The sequence below is a fragment of the Dipodomys merriami genome, unplaced genomic scaffold (genome assembly GCF_024711535.1).
Source record: "Dipodomys merriami isolate MVZ:Mamm:240054 unplaced genomic scaffold, mDipMer1.0.p SCAF_20, whole genome shotgun sequence".
NCBI lineage: Eukaryota > Metazoa > Chordata > Mammalia > Rodentia > Heteromyidae > Dipodomys > Dipodomys merriami.
The window spans coordinates 10,258,488-10,279,354 of record NW_027203382.1 but is presented as its reverse complement, the minus strand read 5'-3'; the positions used below and the strand labels follow the sequence as shown (position 1 = coordinate 10,279,354).

Sequence of the window (20,867 nt, the reverse complement as noted above, 5' to 3'; positions counted from 1 at the left end):
TGAATCAACAGTTTTTCAGAGGTTAGACAAAAAGCAGACAGAACTATAAGAAACAAATGACATAAAACCCTTGATTAACCTCCCTTTATTATCTGGAAACAGTTGAAAGCACAATAGGAAGGAGAAACAAAAACAAAAAAATTAAAGACGCCTAAATTAAAGACACCTTAATAACTCAAGGTGGCTGGGCTCAGGAGTAAAGAATGAGAGCAAAAGAAACTGGTTAGAGAAGAGAGTGAGAATGAGGAAAGAGACAGACAGAGACAGAGACACAGAGAAAGAAACAGAGACAGACAGAGACAGAAACAGAGACAGAGACAGAGAGAGAACTGAACACAGCCACAAAAGGATTGTACCCTGTCTAACTATTTACCTATGGCCTCAATGCAAAATAACCAGGCACACAAACAAGCATAGAATTATAATACACAAGCAAAGAGAAGAAATCAATTAATAAACTAGAAATGATAAAAATGAACAATTAACAGGAAAGGTAATTCAACATCGACTTCAATTAATCTACTCTAAAATGCAGAAAAAAATAATTAGAAAATGAACATAAAGTTTTCATATTCAAAGAAACACAGTTTCAAAAGTTTTTTAGGATCTTAAATTAATAGCAAAACAATTACAAAAGTAGTAAACCTTAAGATCTAATAACAAATTATATGTAAGACCACAGGAGAAAATAATAGCAAAAAATGTCAAATGACTTGTAAAGAAATGTCAGGTCATCTAAAATAAAACATTAAGGACCCCGCTTTTTAAAATCAACATAGGAGGGATATTGGGAATTGAGAAAAATATTTTAATCATTTTCACAAACACAATGAATATTCAGAATAAACACTGACACAATTAAACAAAAGTATGTCCCAATTCCAGAAGATACTGTGCTATATTTCTCATATAAAATCCTACAAGTAGGTAAAAAAAAATCAATTAAAATAAGTCAATTACATACAGAGAAATAAAGATAATAAGAACAGAAGGCATTTCTGAAGAAATCCAAACCAGAAGAAAAAGGAATAATATATATTCAACAGGAAGGAAGGAAGAAAGGAAAGAAGGAGGGAAAGAAGGAAGGAAGGAGGGAAGGAAGGAAGGAAGGAAGGGAGGGAGGGAGGGAGGGAGGGAGGGAGGGAGGAGGAGGAGGAGAAGGGAGTTAGGGAAGGTGGGTGGGAGGAGAGAAAGAGAAGAGGGAGGAAGGGAAGGAAAGAAGATATATCAACATGGAATTCTTAATAACCAAAGGCATCTTGCAGAAAAGAAAAAACAAAACACCTTCCAAACACATAAAAGCTTACAAAATCTGCATAAGATATAAATTTCCAGTACAAGCAACTTCACAAAGAAAGGAACACACACAAACACATACACACACACACACAGAGATGGGGCTGAATTAATGCATTAATTTCTCATTGTTAAAATCTTTTGATAGGTGATGGTAAAGAGGAATTATCTTGAAACTGTTGAAAGGTTGAAGTGAATACTACCAAAAGCTCTGCACATATAAAATAACAAATGAGGGTTGGGAAGGTGGCTCCGTGGTAGAGTGCTTGCCTTCCATGCATTAGGCCCTGGGTTCAATTCTTCAGCACCACAGAAGCAGAAAAAGCTGGAAGTGGTGCTATAGCTCAAGTGGTAGAGCGCTAGCCTTGAGCTGAAGAGCTGAGGGACAGCGCCCAGGCCCAGAGTTCAGGCCCCACAACAGACAAAAAAATAAATAAAATAAAATAAAGTAACAAATGATTAAGGGTCCATAGCCACAGAATGTTCAAACTATCAAGCTAATATCAAATAAAATGAACAATATGGTGTTATGACTACTAAAAAAATAATTTGTAATTACAATCTTCCAAAAATGTTTCCAGGTCAAGAAATTTCCACTAGAGAAAGCATCCTATATTTTAAAATAATTTAACAATTCATCAATATCTTTCTGAAAATTAAAAAAAAGGATATCCAAAACTATGTTAGGAGACCAGTTTTATCTTGATATCAATCTTGTACAAAAAATGAAAATCAAGACAGGAAGTGGTGAGTCATGTCTATGAATATGCTGAGACCTGGAGAATCAGATTAGTTTCCATCTACAATTAATCAGAAAAAAATGTTTTTAATATTGGAGGTACGCCTCAAGTAGTGCCACCTCTGAGCAAGCACAAGGACTCTGTGTTCAAACCCCATTACCAGCATAAATAAATAAATCACAAGTCAATATAGCTGGATATTTAAAAAACTACAAAAAATTAGCAAATCAAAACCAGCAATATGTAAGATTAGGATTAAATAAGAATTATAAGTATTAGGATTCAGTAAGAATTATAAATTATGCAAGAATAGATTAATTCCAGAAAAAGCAAGGGGCAATCTACCATTTTAACACCTAAACATAATTTAAAAGTCCCAGGATACAAGGAAAAGTGGGATATCTGATTTAATAAGAGTATCCACACACACACAAAATCTGGCAAAACAAAATAATACAATGGGTTCTCAAGGTCAAAAGCAAGAAAGAATATCATTCTCACTATTCTTAGTCAACATAGTACATAAAGTTCTATCAAGCACAAGGCCAGGGAGAGAAATAAAAGGTATAAAGATCAGACAGGAAGGACTAAACCTCACTGTATTATATGACTGTCCTCATAAAAAATCACAACAAATCTACCTAAAATAACCTCTTATAACTAACAAGAAAATACAGTAAGATACAAGATAAAATATCAACAGAAAAATGTGACTGTTATCTTTATGAACTGTTAAAATAAATATGTGGAAATTGAAATGAAGAGCATACTATTTGCAATAATTCAAAAAATTAAATATTACATGTAAATATAATAACATATGTACAGGACTTATATGTTGAAAATTACAAAATGTTCATGAAAGAAATTAAAATCTAACTAAAGAAGAAATTACAAAATGCTCATGAAAGAAATTAAAATCTAACTAAAGAAGAAATATGTGCATTGAAAGAGTCAATATAGTAAAGACAGTAATTATTCCCAAACTTACCTAAAGATTCAAATATAATTACTATCAAACTATAACATGGGTTCACTTTATCAAATCAGTTGGAAGCCTTAAGAGCCTTAATAGAAAAGACTGAAATTCTCCACAATAGATTGATCAAGACTGCAACAAAGCAATACTGCCAAATGAGCTGGAAGTATGACTCAATTGATAGAATCCTTGTTCATATCTCAGTACTGACCCCACAAAAAATACCCCATATTCTTTAAGCTATTTTTCCTGAATTTCCAGCCTGTTCTACTGTGCAGTTCAGTCACAACCCTGTAACATCAACTCTTCCCTGAACTCCAAGTTTGCCAGACTGCCCTATGTATTTTGGATCTGTTAATGTCTGTATATTACTCCCTGTTATCACATAGGATAATTCCTAAAGTCAATTTCCCTTCCATCTCTCTCTTTGCATGTACAGAAATACACACATACACACACACACACACACACACACACACACACACACACACACACACAAACACACACACACACACACACACACACAACATTTCATTGCCTCATATATGATGGTACATAATATATTGCTTGGGTGAGTGGAAAGCTATACCACCTACATTTGTGTAATGTAAACCTGTAAGATTCAAAAATAATGAAATTACCTAACAATTTATTTCTCTGAACATATCCCCAACATTAAGCAATTCATGACTATGCATATTATATCCTATTGATTCATGTATCTGGTGAATCCTACAATTTTTTGCAACTTAAAATTGTTCTAAAAATATTCTGTTAATTTTTTAAAGTAATCCAAAGATAGCAAGAAAAGAGTAAAAGCAAAGTTTAAATTGAAAACAGATAGTACAGGGCTGGCAGTAACTTCAATTTAATTTTCTGTGAGAGTGCCTAAAAGAGCTTAGATAATTGATTTGAAACTTTTCTTGCTTTCAAATGTAGACAATACCTGACATGAACGCTTCCACTTTCACATTCACTTTGATCTTGCTTGTGGGGTACAACTTGTATTGAGGAGGCATTTTCAGGGAATATCCAGGGCATATTCAGAGGGAATATGAAGAGGCACATCTTAGAAGGGAATATAAAAAAAAATCTAGCCCACAATAATTTCACTGACAAACTTTACACAGTAATTGAAACAGAAATATCATTTTTATGCAAACTCATCCAGAAAACATTGCTAGAATACTTTTCGACCAGCTATATTGTGCTATCAAAACCTGATCTGATTTCTTGAATATTAAATACATGTAAAAAATTGTCAGCAAAACCAGTAATATATAAATGAGGTAATAGATCATGTTCAAATAGTTTATTAAAGCAATATGAGATTGCCCTAACATTTGAAAATGATTCAGTGTAATTTCCTGAAAGCTAGATTGCAGACAAGATAGAGATGAACTCCAACATTTCTTATCCTCACTAGACTAGTAACTAACTACCTGGATATATGTTCTGTTCATGGAGAAGAGGGAGGAGCTGAACAGTTCACAAGTCAGATCACATAACCACAGTGCAAGGTTGTGTTTGTTGACTTTCCATTACTATAACAGAATACCTGAGATAAAGATAGCAAAGGTTACTTTTGGCTCATAGGTTTAGAGGTTTATATTCAGTTAATTCTACTGCTTTTGGTAGCAGAGTAGTTAACTGCAGGATCACAAAGCAAAGGAGGCCTTGGATCATATGGTGCCAGGAAACAGAGATAGAAGGAAGTCTGCATCTCCCAATTCCTTTTATAACATTCATCCTAGTGACCTAAAATCTCCTCCTAGAAATCACCTCTTAAAGATTTATATCGAGCTCCCCTATGACCCAGCAATCCTACTTTTGGGCATTTACCCAAATGATCACAAAAAAGGCCATACTAAAGCTACCAGCACAACTATGTATAGCATCATTATTCACCATAGCTAAGCTATGGAACCAATCCAGATGCCCCTCAATAGATTAATGGATCAAGAAAATGTGGTATAAATATAGATAGATACACACACACACACACATATCATATTTATCACACACATATATATAAAATATAATTCTATGCCCCCATCAGAAAGAATGACACTATCCCATTTGTTAGGAAAAGGAAAGACTTGGAAAAAATTATATTAAGTGAAGTAAGCCAGACCCAAAGAAATATATAGGACCCATGGTTTCCCTTATTTGCAATAACTAGTGTACATCTAGGATAATTTTACCAGACAAGCAGGAAAAGTCAAAAGTTATGTACATATGAGCATATAAGATGATGCTAAGTAAAATGAACCCCAAGATTAGGGACACAAGAGGATTTTTCTTTGTCACTGCTGTTTTTAATGCACTACGTGATTTTTTTTTGTATTCTTCCCCATGGTATAACCCCTGTTTTCACTGTATTTTATTCCGGTGCCCTGCATCTTGTATATACATTTTTCTAATTTGGGGGGCGGGGAATGGAAGTAATAAAATGCTGAAACAAGGATTCAGGTTGACCCACTGCAACAATGAGTAATACAAGACACTATGTTGAAAATGAACTTTACACCTTCGGGGGGGGTGGGAGGGGGGATTTGGGGGGAAGTGAGGAAGGAAGGGATAGTAGAGGAAAAACAAAGAAAGGGGTAACAATGCTCGGTAGCAAATGTACTATTACCTTACTCATGTAACTGTAACCCCTCTGTACAGTATCTTTACAATAAAAGTTTTTAAAGATTTATATCATCTTCCAATAATTCAAAAGTAAAGACAGTCTTCACGTTCCAGACCAAACTATAGCAAGCTCTCCTTGCCTCATGTCTACTAGTAAAGTACCACTTCACATCAACACACAACCCATATCAACACACAACCCACTTGCAAAAACAAAATACCATACCAAAGTCTTCATTGATGAGGCTGGAAAATATACTGCTATCAAGAGAGCAAAAGAAGATAGTACTTACTGAACTATAGTGAAGGCAGCCTATGTGATAATAATAAGTTACCATTGATGTCCAACGATGTCCAGAAGTTTTAATAAAGGCACTAGGGAAACATGCAGATATTCTACAGGATTGGAGTGGAAGAGAAGTAGTATAAGCCTAATTGTGGTTTAGGGTGAGGTGACTGCTGACTTTTTGTCTCTTCTTGATTTTCCTCATCTTCTTTAGCCGTGACAAAATTCCTGAGGAAAACTTTAAAGTGAGAATGATTTATTTTGGTTCAGTTTCAGAGGTTTCAGTCCATGGTTAATTAGCTCCATTTCTTGGGACCTGAGGCAAGGTAGAAGACCATGGGGAGTAGAAGTCATGTGATGTAGGAGGCTGTTCACTTCAAGGTAGACAAAAAAAGACAATGAATAAGGAAGGATATGGGGACAAGTATACCATTTCAAGGCATGCACCCAAATACTTAGTTCTCCTTAACAGGTCTATCCTAGTTTCCATAACTTTCTAATTTCTAATCACCTCATTCAGCAATGAATCCATCAATGGGTTAAGCTACTGCGGAGATTAAAGCCCTTATGATTGAATAACCTGCACACTGCTGCTTTGGGGACTAAGCCTTCAAAATGAGATTTTTTAAGTGACATTACAGATCCACACTATAACAACTGTTATCCTCTCTATATTTGTCTTTGGTGAGGATGAACAACCCTCAAACACATTCTCTGTAGTCTATGGTCCTCCTGCATCCTAGTTATCAGTGGCTCTTTACTTTTCCATGCACCAGAAAGTTGCTACCTATATGATCTCCCATAAGATCTGTGCAAGTAATAGGAAGGAAATCTTTGCCTGCAGTCCAGTTGTCTTTTTCTTTTCTTTTTTTTTTTAATTTTTGTATGTGCCAATACCAGGGTTTGACCTCAGAGCCTCTTGCTATTGCTTGGCTTTTTCCCTCAAGGCTGTACTCTACAATTTAAGCCACTTCCAGATTTTTGCTGGTTAGAGAAAAGAGTCTCATGGACTTGTATGCTCAGGCTGACTTCAAACTGGGATCCTCAGATGTCAACCTCCTGAATAGCAAGGATTAGAAGCATGAGCCGCTATTACACAGCTAAGATTGTCTTTTTTTTTTTTAATGAAATCAAACTGCAGTCTCTCTTTTACCTATATTGTAAAGGAATTTCTTCTTTATAGCAGTTTTCTGTTATAAATATATCTTCCTTGATATTATTCTCGCTGACTATGCTATATCAGTTTCTTATCCTGAGTCATTTTATGATTCTCAAAACCTTCCTTGGATAACCTTCTTGTCTCTATATGGCCACTAATGAGGAGATGTTGTCAGGGATAAATCTATCTGTGTCCATGTCAATGGTGCTGGGCTTTATGTCCTCAATATTAGCATGTTTTGTGAGTTATATGTATTATATGTACAAAAAAACCTGAAGATGCATAAAAGATCATTTCTTCTGCCTCACACAATTTATTAGAAACTGCTTACACATCATATGGAATTTTAAGTAGACACTAGCAGCCCTTGAATCAACAACAGTAGAAACAGGTGACACAAAAATTTTACCATTATATTTATTAAATAGTATGTTCATTTTATGCATGACCTTATACTTCATCTTTGCATTTATTTACATTTTCTCAATTGCAGTTAGTACCACAGATAGTCTACGTTAGTGTAAGTTTTAATAAATTCATAAATTTTATGCTTGTGCATGTTTTATGGCAGGAAATGATAGAATAGACTATATATTTTATCATACTTTTTTTCTTATTTTTTGACAATTCTAGGATATATAGTTCATTTGAAAGTGTTAGCAAATTGATTTAAGTGTGAAAAAAAATAGATGGATAAACTGACCAACGTAATTCAAACATACGTTTTCTGAGGGTCAACACCTGTCTTTCCAAATTGATTCTTTAATTCCTATGACCCCCAGGTGTACTAATTACTCCAATTATAAAGAAAACTGAGAGAAGTTAAACAAATTGTCCTTGGTAAGAGGGTAAAGTCTGACCTTGAATCTGGATAATTCTAGCTCTAGAGTCTACCTACACTCTTAGCATCCTTATACACCTCTAAAATTCCTCCAAATCAATCTGATCTCATGTTCCATACTGTTTATAGAAGCAATAAATTAAAACTACAACCTAGGATCAAATTTCTACATTATCAAGTAAAATTGAAAATGAACAAAATATATCTAGATGGAAATGCTACACATTCAGTTAGGTAGAATGTTTTACATATATTCTTTGTCATCAATCCTAAATCATACATTATTCTCAATGTGCTAGATCATTCTCATGACCATACAAGTAAATACACATCAAAACCTTTCACATACCTCTCTATGGTGGTTTCCAGTTCTTCTCTTCCATTTTCTAGTGCAAATTCACCAATAAGGTGAATTCATAGTCCTCATCTAATTTTACCCATCATATGACATTAATAATATCCCCAATTTTTGATTAGAGATCTGTTTCCTGTTCCTAGTTCTCAGCTTTAGTAGAAATTCCATTTGACCTCTGTCACTGGTTCCTCTCATCTTTATAATTCTAAAGGGTGCCCAGTGCTCAATCTTTAGACTTTTCTTTTCTAGGTATATTGATACCTCACTGATAGTTCTCTTTTCTAGCTACACTGATTACACTGATATCAATTAAGATCATGACTGTAATAATATATATTCTGATTCCTAAAAAAATTATCTTAAATTCAAACTCTCTCACTTCTCCAACTTCACTTATAAAATTTGATGTTTAAGTTGCATCTGAATGTAATATCAAAAGCCTGTCTCTTACTTTTCACTATTGCCACCCCTAATCTACTTTTCCCAGTGTTTCCTCAATCTACTTGATGGTACCTATCTTGGAACTGTTTCAGGTATAAATCTTTAAAACATCAGAAAATGTCAATTTTTTTCATCTCTTTGATACCAATCTAATTCAAACTATCATTAAGTTTCACATTTGTGAGAAGAGTTTGTTTACAAAGGCCTAAAGACAGTAATCATCTTAGGCATTTTCTAGTATTTTAGATAAGGACTATTTCCTCAATGGCTTACATTACCTCTAAATAAGGGGTCAAAACAACATAAACTGTCCCAAGAAATGGCTTGAGACTTTCATGATATAAATAAATAAATAAATAAATAAATAAATAAATAAATAAATAAATAAATAAATAAATAAATGCGGTAGCAGAAAGTCTTGGAGTATTGTTATTATTTAGCAGAGAACACAGGGATAGAACAACAGGCAAGGATTCAGAGAAGCAGCTATAGTTATGCCTGTATGGTACATATTCTACTGGAGCAACTGGGACAAAGATATCTTGCAATCCTTGAAGACAGCATACACTTACATGATCAAGCAAAAAGGAAACCTAATACCTAGCATAGCTGGCACTATGATTTCAATAGTCTTCCCTCCCCCCCCCCCCCCGCCTCCCAAAAAACAATCTCTCACTGTGTTGTTGTTTGTTCTTGTGGGTGCTAGTTCTGGGTTTGAACTAGGGCCTACTGTCCTGTCCCTGAGCTTTCTGCTCAGTGACATTGTTGTACCACCAGTTGAGCCACAGCTCCATTCTCCCTTTTTTGGTGGGTAACTGGAGATAAGCACCTCATGGACTTTGCTGCCTGGGCTGGCTTTGAATTTTGATCCTCAGACCTCAGTCTCTTGAGTAGGCAGGATTGCAGGCATGAGTTATCAGTGCCTAGCTCTCATATTGGTTTTAACTGCCTTCATAACACTTTGAAAAGGTAATTGAGCCATGAAGTCTGCTCTCTAGGGTGGGATTATTGTTGCTATAAAGGGGTAAATTCAACAATCATGATCCTTCCATCTTCTACCATGGAATGATACAGAAAGAAGGACTTTGGAAGTCTAGTGCCTTCATTGGATTTCCCAGCCTCCAGAAATGTGGATCAATAAACTTCTGCTTGTTATAATTTACCCAATTTTTATATTCGCTCATATTAGAAAAAAACAAATTAAGACAGTTGACATCTGAGCATTTAGAAAATAGATTTTAAAAACTTTTTAAATTTAATGTTTGTTCTCCCCATCAATGTAAATGTAAAATATTTTCATTTCTTCTAATAGTATTTAAGGCTTAAAGATGAAAACTCTCTTTAACAAATGGTGCTGTGATATCCACATGTAGAAAACTGAAATTAGGTCCTTGTCCCTCAATTTGACTAAAATCTATTCAAACTGGACCAAAGACTTCAATGTAAGGTCTGAAGCCTTGAAAGTAGTAGGGAAACACTATAACTTATTAGCATAGGTGAGAACTTTCTAAATAGAATTCCAGGTACACAGCAAACAAGAGAAAGAATGGACAAATGGGATTACATAAATCTAAAAGGCTTCTGTGCAGAGAAGGGTATAGTCACTAAGCTAAAATGACAACAAACAGAATGGGAAAAGATCTTTGCCCGCCATACATCTACAAGGGATGAATAACCAGAATATACATGGAGCTCATAAAACTAAACAACTAAATAATTAATAACAAAAGTAAATGAACAAAGGAGCTAAATAGAGATTTCTGAAAAAAAAATTACAAATGGCCAATGAGTACATGAAGAAATGCTCAATATTTCTAGCCACAAAAGAAATGCAAACCAAAACAACACTGAGATTCCATCATATACCCGTCAGCAATGGCCATCATCAAGAATATGAACAATAATGTCGGAAATGATTAAGGAACAAAAGAACTCTAATATATTTTGGGGGCAATGTAGATTAGTGTAACAAAAAAAGGAAGTATGGAAATCACACATCAAATTAAAAATCAAAAACTCCCTCTGATCCAAAGATACCACTATGAGGCATTTATCAAAAAAAACTGCAAGCCAGAATACAAAAGGTACTTGTATACCATGTTTATTGTACCATAACCAAGTTACAGAAAGAGCCCAGATTAAATAGATTAAAAATCTCTCTCTCTCTCTCTCTCTCTCTCTCTCTCTCTCTCTCTCTCTCTCTCTCTCTCTCTCTCACACACACACACACACACACACACACACACTTTTTAGTTCCCTTTGTCCAGGCAAGGCTAACAATCCACTCTTAGCTATAGAAAATGGACTACACCTTCCTACACCCCTTATAAGATTAAAAGGAACTGAAGCAGCAAATGAAGGGGAAATGAAGCAAGCTAGATAGATGAGGAAACAAAAAGTATATTATTTTCAGCAAATATCAATAGGAACAGACTAGAAGTTGAAACCAGGAATTAAGATTAAAAAAAGAAAAACAGGTTAAGTAGTCCTTTTTTACTGTCAAGTTAAGATTAAGAAATAAGGGAGGGACTATTTAAATCTATTTTCTCCTTTGAGATATAGGAAGTACTTCTAAATGTCTTAGCCTTTGCAATGGTAAACATCTGGGAACACTTCATAAATGGTTATAGAAAGAAAGAATGAAAGGGGCTGGGAAGGTTGCTCAGTGGTAGAGTGCTTGTCTTGCATGCATTAGGCCCTGGATTCCATTCAGCAGTACCACATAGGCAGAAAAAGCCCGAAGTGGTGCTATGGCTCAAGTGGTAGAAGACTAGCCTTGCTGAAGAGCTGAGGGACAGCGTCCAGGCCCAGGGTTCAGGCCCCATGACTGACCAAAAAAAAAAAAAAATTGCCCGTGTTTTGTATTGGCTTCATCCACTTTACCCACTCAGAACCATTATCTAAAGATTAGGGGTTACTAGACTGACAGCATCATGTGTATGTGCCCAACTATGAACATGTAAGAACAGCTATGGATAAGAACTACCTTCTTGAATCTATAATTCCCATTTCCTACATGGGGAACAAGAAATGTTCCTTTCTTTCTCCATTTCTCCCTACTTTAACCCCACTATACTAAAATAATTCCATGCTAAAACTTTGAAAAAATTAAGGTAACTTTAAGACAGATAATCTCCAGCAAGTTACTAGGTAGACTGAAATGCATGAAAATGAAAACTACAGCTCAACAATGGATACTTTCTTGAGGAGTAAAATGACAAGAGATAGCAGATTTAAAACAAATAAAACATTCTAAAACATGAAATTTCCTAACCATGTCTATGGCAGATTCCTTCTGAAGTGTTGAAATATCCTAATTCCAATGCCAAAGACAATATAGGAATTAGCATATTTTTCTAACCCACTATAGCATTCCAATCAGCAAAAAATAGGGAAAAGCACTAATCTCAATTCAAAACACAATGTTAGCTTTATGATTAAATGTATTTCCTTGAACAAGAACTTTAAGAATTTTTATACCTAGAAAAATCATGGTTTTATGAATTATTTATTGAGAACTAACTACATGTCAGACACTGGTGGTTGCTGTGAAGGATACAAATAATTACAAATAGCTTAGGTACCAAAATATATTAAAATAGGAGAGGTCACTTAAATGTTCCTATATCTTTGGTAGGCACAATGGGAATTTCCTGAAAGAGCAAATGAAGTATGTACCTTTCAGTGCTGTGGTCTTTTCTTTTTCATCTGGACCTCCCTGCTGGATTTGAGCCATGTTTATCCAAATTGGCAAGAAAATTAAAGAGATCAAGGAAATAGACATCAATCTTCAGAAGACAGTCTAGAATGAATGAAAGCAATAAATTAAGCTCTACTCAGTCCTATCTACTCCATGAGAACTTACTAGATCCTCCAGATGCAAGATAAGTCTCCTATCTTGATTGTCACTATATTTTATTGATATCTATGCCATTGTACTTATTACTGCCTGCTTTGCATTAGATTATTTATGTTTCAATCTGGTTAACAGTGTTCTGGCTTTAGAAATATAGATCTCAGGTTGTTGTCTTCATTATAATTCCCATCTCATTGAACATGATAGTGTAAAGATATATGTTTATGTACATTTGATGAAGTCAATGTAACCAAACTTTACTAGTTTGTTCCTTATTATCTGATGGGTTTTGTTACTGATTTGTTTTATTTTTGGTTTATTGAGATAAGGCCTCATTTTGAAGCACTAGGCTGAACTGAAACTCATGATCCTCCTGCCTCAGCATCTAATGTCCTGGGTCCTCTAATACTTTTTAAAAACATCAAGTAATTTCAAACACTTGAGATTTCTTTTAAAGTAAATTGTAAGAATGTTTATTTATAAAGTTAGAATGTCTTTCTCCTAGAATATGCAAACAGAAGAGATACATATATAAAATTCTTAAAATATCACTAAGTACCTATAGTATAAATTTAAAATTAAACTTTATGGGAAAAATAACCCTTTTAAAAATGAAGCTATCTTAAGCTTAATACCAGGAAGTACTACTCTGTAAGTCGTATTCCAGTAACCAATCATAATATAAAATTGTGATTTATTAAAATCGAATCTTTCTCTATGTTGGCTAAAGGGGAAGCATTAAAACTATAAATGGATGATTTTTTCCAATGGTGCCCCAAATAAGAAAGTAAACAGAAGTTAAAAAGGAAACAAAATGCATCACATAAAATAGAAAACTTTAAACTAGATTTAGACCATATATAAAACCTACACTGAATCCAAGAGTGGTGATATATGCTTGTAATCCAGCACTTAGGAAGCTAAAATAGATAGGAAGATCACAATTTCAAAGCCAGCCTGGGCTACACAGGGAAATCCTGTCTTAAAACTTAAGCAAATGCACAGAAATGGAGAGACAAAGTGTGGACAAATGCAACAGTGGTGCTCACTGGCACTATCCTGAAAATGAACTATACAATTTGTGGGTGGGGATGGGAAGGAAAAACTGGGAGAGAACGAGAGAAGGGGTGACAAAGCCCAAAAAGAAATGTACTCTTTACCTGATTTATGTAACTATAACCCCTCCTTAAATCACCTTTATAACAACAATAAAAAAAACACAAATAAAGGAAACAAATAGCAACAACAACAAAAAGCACACTGATATCAATAGCAAACTAAGATTGACTATTCATTACTCTGGTTGAGGGACCAATGACATGTTCTACAAGGCAAACTTCAGTTTCCATTCATAAGTATATAGCACTCTTTAACTACAAAGACATTTTTTAAATCAGCAGAATACAACAGAAAAACAGGTTAAAATGTACCTCTTCAGCAAATAGGTAAAGACATAAAAACTTAACACTGAAAGTAATTTTTTTTTTCAGCAGTAGTGATGTTTGGTCTCAGAGCCTGTATTTACTAAGCAGTCACTCTAGTACATGAGCCATGCCTCCAAACCCTTTTTGGTATTGGTTATTTTTTCACATAGTCTTGTGCTTCTGTCCAGAGACAGTTTCAGACAACAATCTTCCCATCTATGCCCCCTACACAATTGAGATTAAAGCAGAAATCATCACACCAAGCTTGTTTGTTGAAATGGAACCTTACTACAACATTTTTTCCTCAGGTTAGCCTGCTACCACAAATCCTTCTAATCTTTGCTTCCTGAGTAGCTAGGATTACAGCCATCACACCTGGTCTGAAAAATATCTTTAAGCTATATGTGCAGCTACAAAAATATTGGTTATTACAAGTGCTATTTGTATCTCAACTCTAACTGTAGGTGCTGTGATATAGCTCAGCCGTGAGTAGAGTTAGTCATGAATCTATGACAAATGATTTAAGTTTCCTGTGCTTCTTTCCCGTATTTGTTACATGGAAGTTATATCATCCTTCACTCATAGTAAGATTAAACAAGAACATGTAGTGTGATATCTTATCTGTAGTTAAGAGCTGAATCAATAGTAGGTCTCATATTTTTAACTGGTGAAATGAATCCTAGCTTCACCATTTAACAATAGATCTCTGGCATTTGACAAGTCAGTTAATATCCCAAAACTTCATTTTCTTCATTATAAATGTGAAATATATAATAGTGGTTGAAAATTAAGTACTATAAAAGTATGTGTATATGAGTATCCAATTTCCAGTATAACTTTCACTGTTATTGCTATACAATAGCATCGTTGCTCCTAAAAAGAATTCCTAAAATATAAAACAACTGTTATAGTTTAGGTCCAAAGAGTCCCCCAAAGGCTCACCAGCCTAAGTCACTATTAGGAATAGAAGAACATCTAGAAGGTAAGACCTAGTAGAAATTAAGTCACTGTGACATGCCATTGAAGGCGATAGTGAGACTCTAACCTTTTCCTATCTCTTTCTTTGCTCTCCAGTCACCACATGGTGAATAATTTGCTCCACAACATGTTCCCAACAATGATGTTTTACCTTGACAAAGGCCCCAAAATAATGGAATTAAATGACCATAAACTAAAGCCTACAAAACTATGAGCCAAAATAAATCTTCAAGTTGACTATCTCAGGTATTTTATCATAAAAAGAGAAAGCTGTTTAACATCACTTTTGACAGAGAAAACATGTTCACTTAGCATGGAAGTAGCTGTTATTTTTCTTCTGTGAATAGTTAACTCGAAATGATAAATTCAACAGGAATAAAATGCATCTAAATTCCTTGGAGAAACATATCCTAGTGTATAGTTTAGGCAGTGAGCAAGTCCCTGGAGCTGCAATAGTGAATTAAATAGACATAGGCACTGCTTGTCTAGGGGCTTCCTGACTAGATGAAATTAAACTGCAAAGCCGCCACAAATAACGTAGACAGACCTAGAGCGATCATTTCTATTACCAAAGCAATACTTGTAAGTGCTATCTACCTACATTCAGAAATTAGTCAGATCTGAAGAGTCCCATAAATAAGTACACAAATTTTACTCACAATCTTTTATTATGCATACCCTGGTTCAGAAATTAACAAAGATGTTCATTATAAGAGGTTCCACAGTGCCCTTTGCTACAATTCCAAAAATAAATTATCTACAAGAAGTGCCTTACAATTTTAACTCTATCTTTCAAGTAATCCAGTATTTCTTCTATTTATACTATTTGATCATTCCTCAATGGGCCCAAATTATCTGATTCCTAAATAAAAAGAAATGTACATAGTTATTTCATTATGGCTCCTTTAATAAAGGCAACATTATATATTGTTGTTGACAGTCACATTGTAAAGAATTATTTTCAAGATTCCTAAGATAAAATACCAATATATAACCATTGTTTTTATTTTAGATGACACAACCTAAAAATTCAGTTCACTGGAGTAGCAGTATGTAAGTTAGGAGACTATTAATTACTCCACTTGACCCTAAACCTTATAATACCAGATGCAGAGCAAGTAAGCACAAAGCAAAAGCAATTTCTCTGTTGCATTCTTCCATACTGTTAGATTTTTACCCTCTTGAGTTATTTTCCATGACTGTGGCACAGCTGGTAAAGCTAAATCAGGAATATTATAAAATCTCTATTTAGTTTTCCTAATAAAAATTCAGAGTTATAACCTGCATGACCACAGATAAACACTCCTGAAAATGCAGCCAGCAAGCCGCTTGGTACATTTGATATATATTAATATGTGCACTCAACACAGTTTATTTAGCATTATCTGATGGAGGTTAGGTTATAGGGAATAAAGTGGTGGAAGGTTTTTACTGATGTGAATTGGGACACAGTTGACATGTTGTATACTTCATGATAACCACTGAGGTTTAAATATGGTTTCCTAGAAATGGTTACAGTACAAACTAGATTCAAAACATCTCAGTTTGAGATTTCATTCTGTGAACTACACAAAGCAATTATCATATCTTTTTCCTTTCTATGATTCCAACCGAGAATCCACTATGTATAAATAAAGCTATAAATAACTTGTCATGTGTAATCTTTATCCAGTCAGCATTTCAAAACATGAAACAGTACAACATTTTCCGTTTGCTCAAAATACAGTGTGAGCACTTATAAAATGTACAGAAAGATAAACACAAGGCTTACTTTTTAGTATTTGTTTTTAGGTAGATATTAAATATAAAACTAGATATAGACTATATGGCAGAGGGTGGGGGAGTAGCAGAGAGCCCTTTGCATTTCACATTTGGATACAATGAAAGTACAAAGTGTTGTATAGGACAAGTAAATTGGGTTAATTATCTGAAACCCCTGGGACTGCTCTAATGCTAGGCTAACCCCAAACAATCCATGCTCAGTAAGTCAGGCTCTGGAAATCAAACCCAACACAGCCAATCAGCAATTAAAAGTACACTAATTGAAACTGGTACCAGGATGTGTGGGGAACCAAAAGGCCTATCCAAATAACAGTTTTTTTAAAAAAAGAAAAAACTGTTGTTCACCAATGAAGTTACCTTCAAACTAAAACTAGCTAGCATACAATTCTAGAGCAACAGTGAGAGAAAAATATAGATAGATGGATAGATAGATAGATAGATAGATAGATAGATAGATAGATAGATAGATAGATAGATAGATAGATAGATAGATAGATGTTTTATTGAGGTGTGGTATGCAAATATACAGGAAGTATGGTTGAGGCGGATGAAGAAAGAGCAGACACAGAAGAAAAAGCCCAAGTGTAATACAGGTTCCTGGTGCATAGAAAAAAGTAGCTTCTCCACAAAATGCAATTATGTTTGGATCAAACCTTAGTTCAACCAAAGAATACATGCTTCTAATCCAAATTAATTCCTTAATTTACCAAACAACATTGAAAGAGAAATTGTGGTTCTACCACCTAGTAGCTAGGTAAGCTCCCATGAAAGAATGTAGAAATTATTTTCAAACCATAAATTCCTTAAGAAACACCAGTAATTCTTGTAGAAATTTTTTTTTAAATCCAGGGTTATGACATGTGCCTAATTCCAGGCCAGTATCAGGAGCTGAGGCAGGAAGATCATGAGGAGCTTATAGTCAGCCAGGGATACACACAGTAAGACCCTGTCTGAAAAGAAAGAAAGAAAAAGAAAGAAAGAAAGAAAGAGAAAGAAAGAAAGAAAGAAAGAAAGAAAGAAAGAAAGAAAGAAAGAAAGAAAGAAGGAAGGAAGGAAGGAAGGAAGGAAGGAAGGAAGGAAGGAAGGAAGGAAGGAAGGAAGGAAGGAAGGAAGGAAAGAAAGAAAGAAAGAAAGAAAGAAGGAAAGAAAGAAAGAAAGAAAGAAGGAAAGAAAGAAAGAAAGAAAGAAAGAAAGAAAGAAAGAAAGAAAGAAAGAAAGAAAGAAAGAAAGAAAGAAAGAAGGGAGGGAGGGAGGGAGGGAGGGAGGGAAGGAAGGAAGGGAAGAAAGGAAAGAAAGAGAGAAAGAAGGAAGGAAAGAGAAAGAGAGAAGGAAAGAAAGAGAAAGAGAGGAGGAAGGAAGGAAGGAAGGAAGGAAGGAAGGAAGGAAGGAAGGAAGGAAGGAAGGAAGGAAGGAAGGAAGGGAGGGAGGGAGGGAGGGAAGGAAGGAAGGAAGGAAGGAAGGAAGGAAGGAAGGAAGGAAGAGAAGGAAGGAAGGAAGGAAGGAAAGTAAGTTCCAATTAACTATGCTGAAAATCCTGGAAGGATACTAAAATCAATCTCATTTATATAATAGAGATGTTGATATGTGTTTTTGGATGCACCCTAAGAACAAACAATAAGAATACTATCTTCTGTGATGACTCAAGTTTCTCAGATGACATAGAAAAAAGCAATCATAATAGAAATTAGCTTTTTGGAACAATTCATTTTTTACATTCCTTTTGAACTTTACTTAAGGTGTATCTGGTCAAAGACTAAGTATGTATATCCCAACTTCACATAAAGTTTTTTGTGTTGTTTTGTTTTTTGTAGGTCTTGGGACTTGAGCTCTAGGCTTGGGCACTGTCCCTGCACTCTTCAGCTCAAGGCAAGCGCTCTACCACTTGATAAGAGACTCACTGACTTTCCTGCCCGGGCTGGCTTTGAACCACAATCCTCAGATCTCAGCCTCCTGAGTAGCTAGGATTACAGGCGTGAGCCACTGGTGCCCGGCTCACATAAAGTGTTTCCTAAAGACTAATGAACACCACTCCTACTATCTCCTAAAAGTACACAATGGTCTAAAGGTCATCAATTCCTTTCATACCCATTGTCTTATAGGTCATCGCTAATACTTGAAGAGATGTGACAGATATGAGAAATATCTCAGTATGAAAAATTCTCAGCTTTGGAACCAAGTAAATCAGCCTAAAGCATCCTAAAATGTAAGGGGTGCTTCATTATGACCTCCATCTTCCAGAACATTCTGGTAAAGTCAAACAAAGGATAACTTCACTAGAAAAATAATTCCAGTACTTTTTACATAGAAGGTTCATACGCTTATTTTATGTTATTAGGAAGTGTTAGAATTTGTCATTTTAGGCAAGTTTGATATAATTATCTAACAGATTAAAACTGTCAACCAAAATTGTCCAAGAATATTCATTTTGCCATTCAGAATTGAAACTAAGGTTAAAAAAATACTCCCCACTATTCTTTACAATGCTTTCAGAAATCAAACATCAAAAAGAAAAACTTAAAGAATAAAATCAAAAGGTTTTAGAAGAAAATAATATTAAAAAGACACTGCTTTTTATAAGTTCCAAAATTGGAAATCAACTTGTTAAATTACATATTTCTTTTCATCTACCAAAAAGGAGATACTCAAGAAGATTAGAATAGAAAATCTCATACAAGACAATGTTACAACTTAAGTGAAGAATTAAATAAGAACTAAAACAATTCTCAATTTTGAAGCCTGTCAAAAGAAAGAATTTAAATGGTCTTCTTGATGAAGTTTTCACTGTATAATAGAAATGGTTGAACTGTAGCTAAGTATAAAGTAATTCTCAAAAAGAATATTCAATGCTCAAAATTTTAGAAAAACAATATGCCAATAAGCAGTCTTTTTACATGGGTCAAATGTATATGCCATTTTATAATCAATGTAAAATTAATACATACATACACACATATATACATGTACACACACACACACACACACACACACACACACACACACACACACACACACACACACACACACACACACACACACACACACACACACACACACACACACACACACACACACACACACACACACACACACACACACACACACACACACACACACACACCCTCCAGGCCAACTCCAATTTCTCTCAGCCAAGGATTCTCACTGGGGTTCTTAAATTTGCATTCAAAATACCTTGATAAGTTCTGTAAGTTTCTGAAGTGCAGAGGGGCTGAAGTTACTACTTCTAAGAAGACTTACTCACAGAAATATATTATTGGTATTGATCATTGTTAAAGGCCTTGGTAGCTCCCATCATAGGCTGCCTGAGGACTTCCACAAGACGTGTTTGAGGAAGAAATCCACAATTGCAAATAAAACTTCACCATTATTTTCTTGATACTCTTATTGATACAGAAGGCAGCCCTATGCTTTTGTGTAGAAGCACAAAAGCATGGTCAAGACAAAAAGATCACTGGGTGGGAGGGGGGGTGGTCCTTTCAGGCCAGCTACAACAAATGGGGAAAAAAGCAACTACTATAATTATTGGAGAGGAGGCACACTTTTGTATATCAGCAGGACAAAGATGAAGATTATACAGTAGTAAAAAGGAAATCACAATTACACTAGCAAACATGGATTAATTTTTGAATAAATAACCAAGTTTTGGAAGACCACAGTATGATACCATTTATTTATATGCCAATTTAAAACAAATTAATTTAAAACAACTTTTTATATCACAATTTGTGATTAAAAATATGAGACATGGGCTGGGAAGGTGGCTCAGTGGTAGAGCACTTGCCTTGCATGAATGAGGCCTTGGGTTCAATTCCTCAACACCACATAAGCAAAAAGAAAAAAGCCGGACGTGGCGCTGTGGCTCAAGTGGTAGAGCGCTAGCTTTGAGCTGAAGAGCTGAGGGACAGCGCCCAGGCCCAGAGTTCAGGCCCCACGCCCGGACCCCACCCCCACCCCCAAAAAATGAAACATTAAACACAAAATTTTAAATAGTAATTACTGCCAAGAAGGAAAAAAGACATGAAATGGGGAAAAACACCTAAGATAGTATAAGTTACTAATTGGAGTCTTGATTTAGTGG

The 20,867-nt window shown here is 35.0% G+C and overlaps 1 protein-coding gene across 11 annotated transcripts in view; it reads right to left on the bottom strand.

Moving 5' to 3' along the window:
• The window catches only part of Arb2a (ARB2 cotranscriptional regulator A), a 383,888-nt gene that overhangs the window by 349,123 nt on the left and 13,898 nt on the right, over nucleotides 1–20,867 (bottom strand). For 10 of the 11 annotated variants that reach the window (XM_070031084.1, XM_070031085.1, XM_070031089.1 and 7 more), the window contains exon 2: nucleotides 12,410–12,533. The exons of the other annotated variant lie outside the window; for it this stretch is intronic. In XM_070031084.1, coding sequence (XP_069887185.1) covers nucleotides 12,410–12,515 — 106 coding nt within the window. In that variant the 5' untranslated portion in view covers nucleotides 12,516–12,533. The remainder of the gene's footprint in view (nucleotides 1–12,409; nucleotides 12,534–20,867) is intronic. 11 annotated transcript variants of the gene reach the window in all.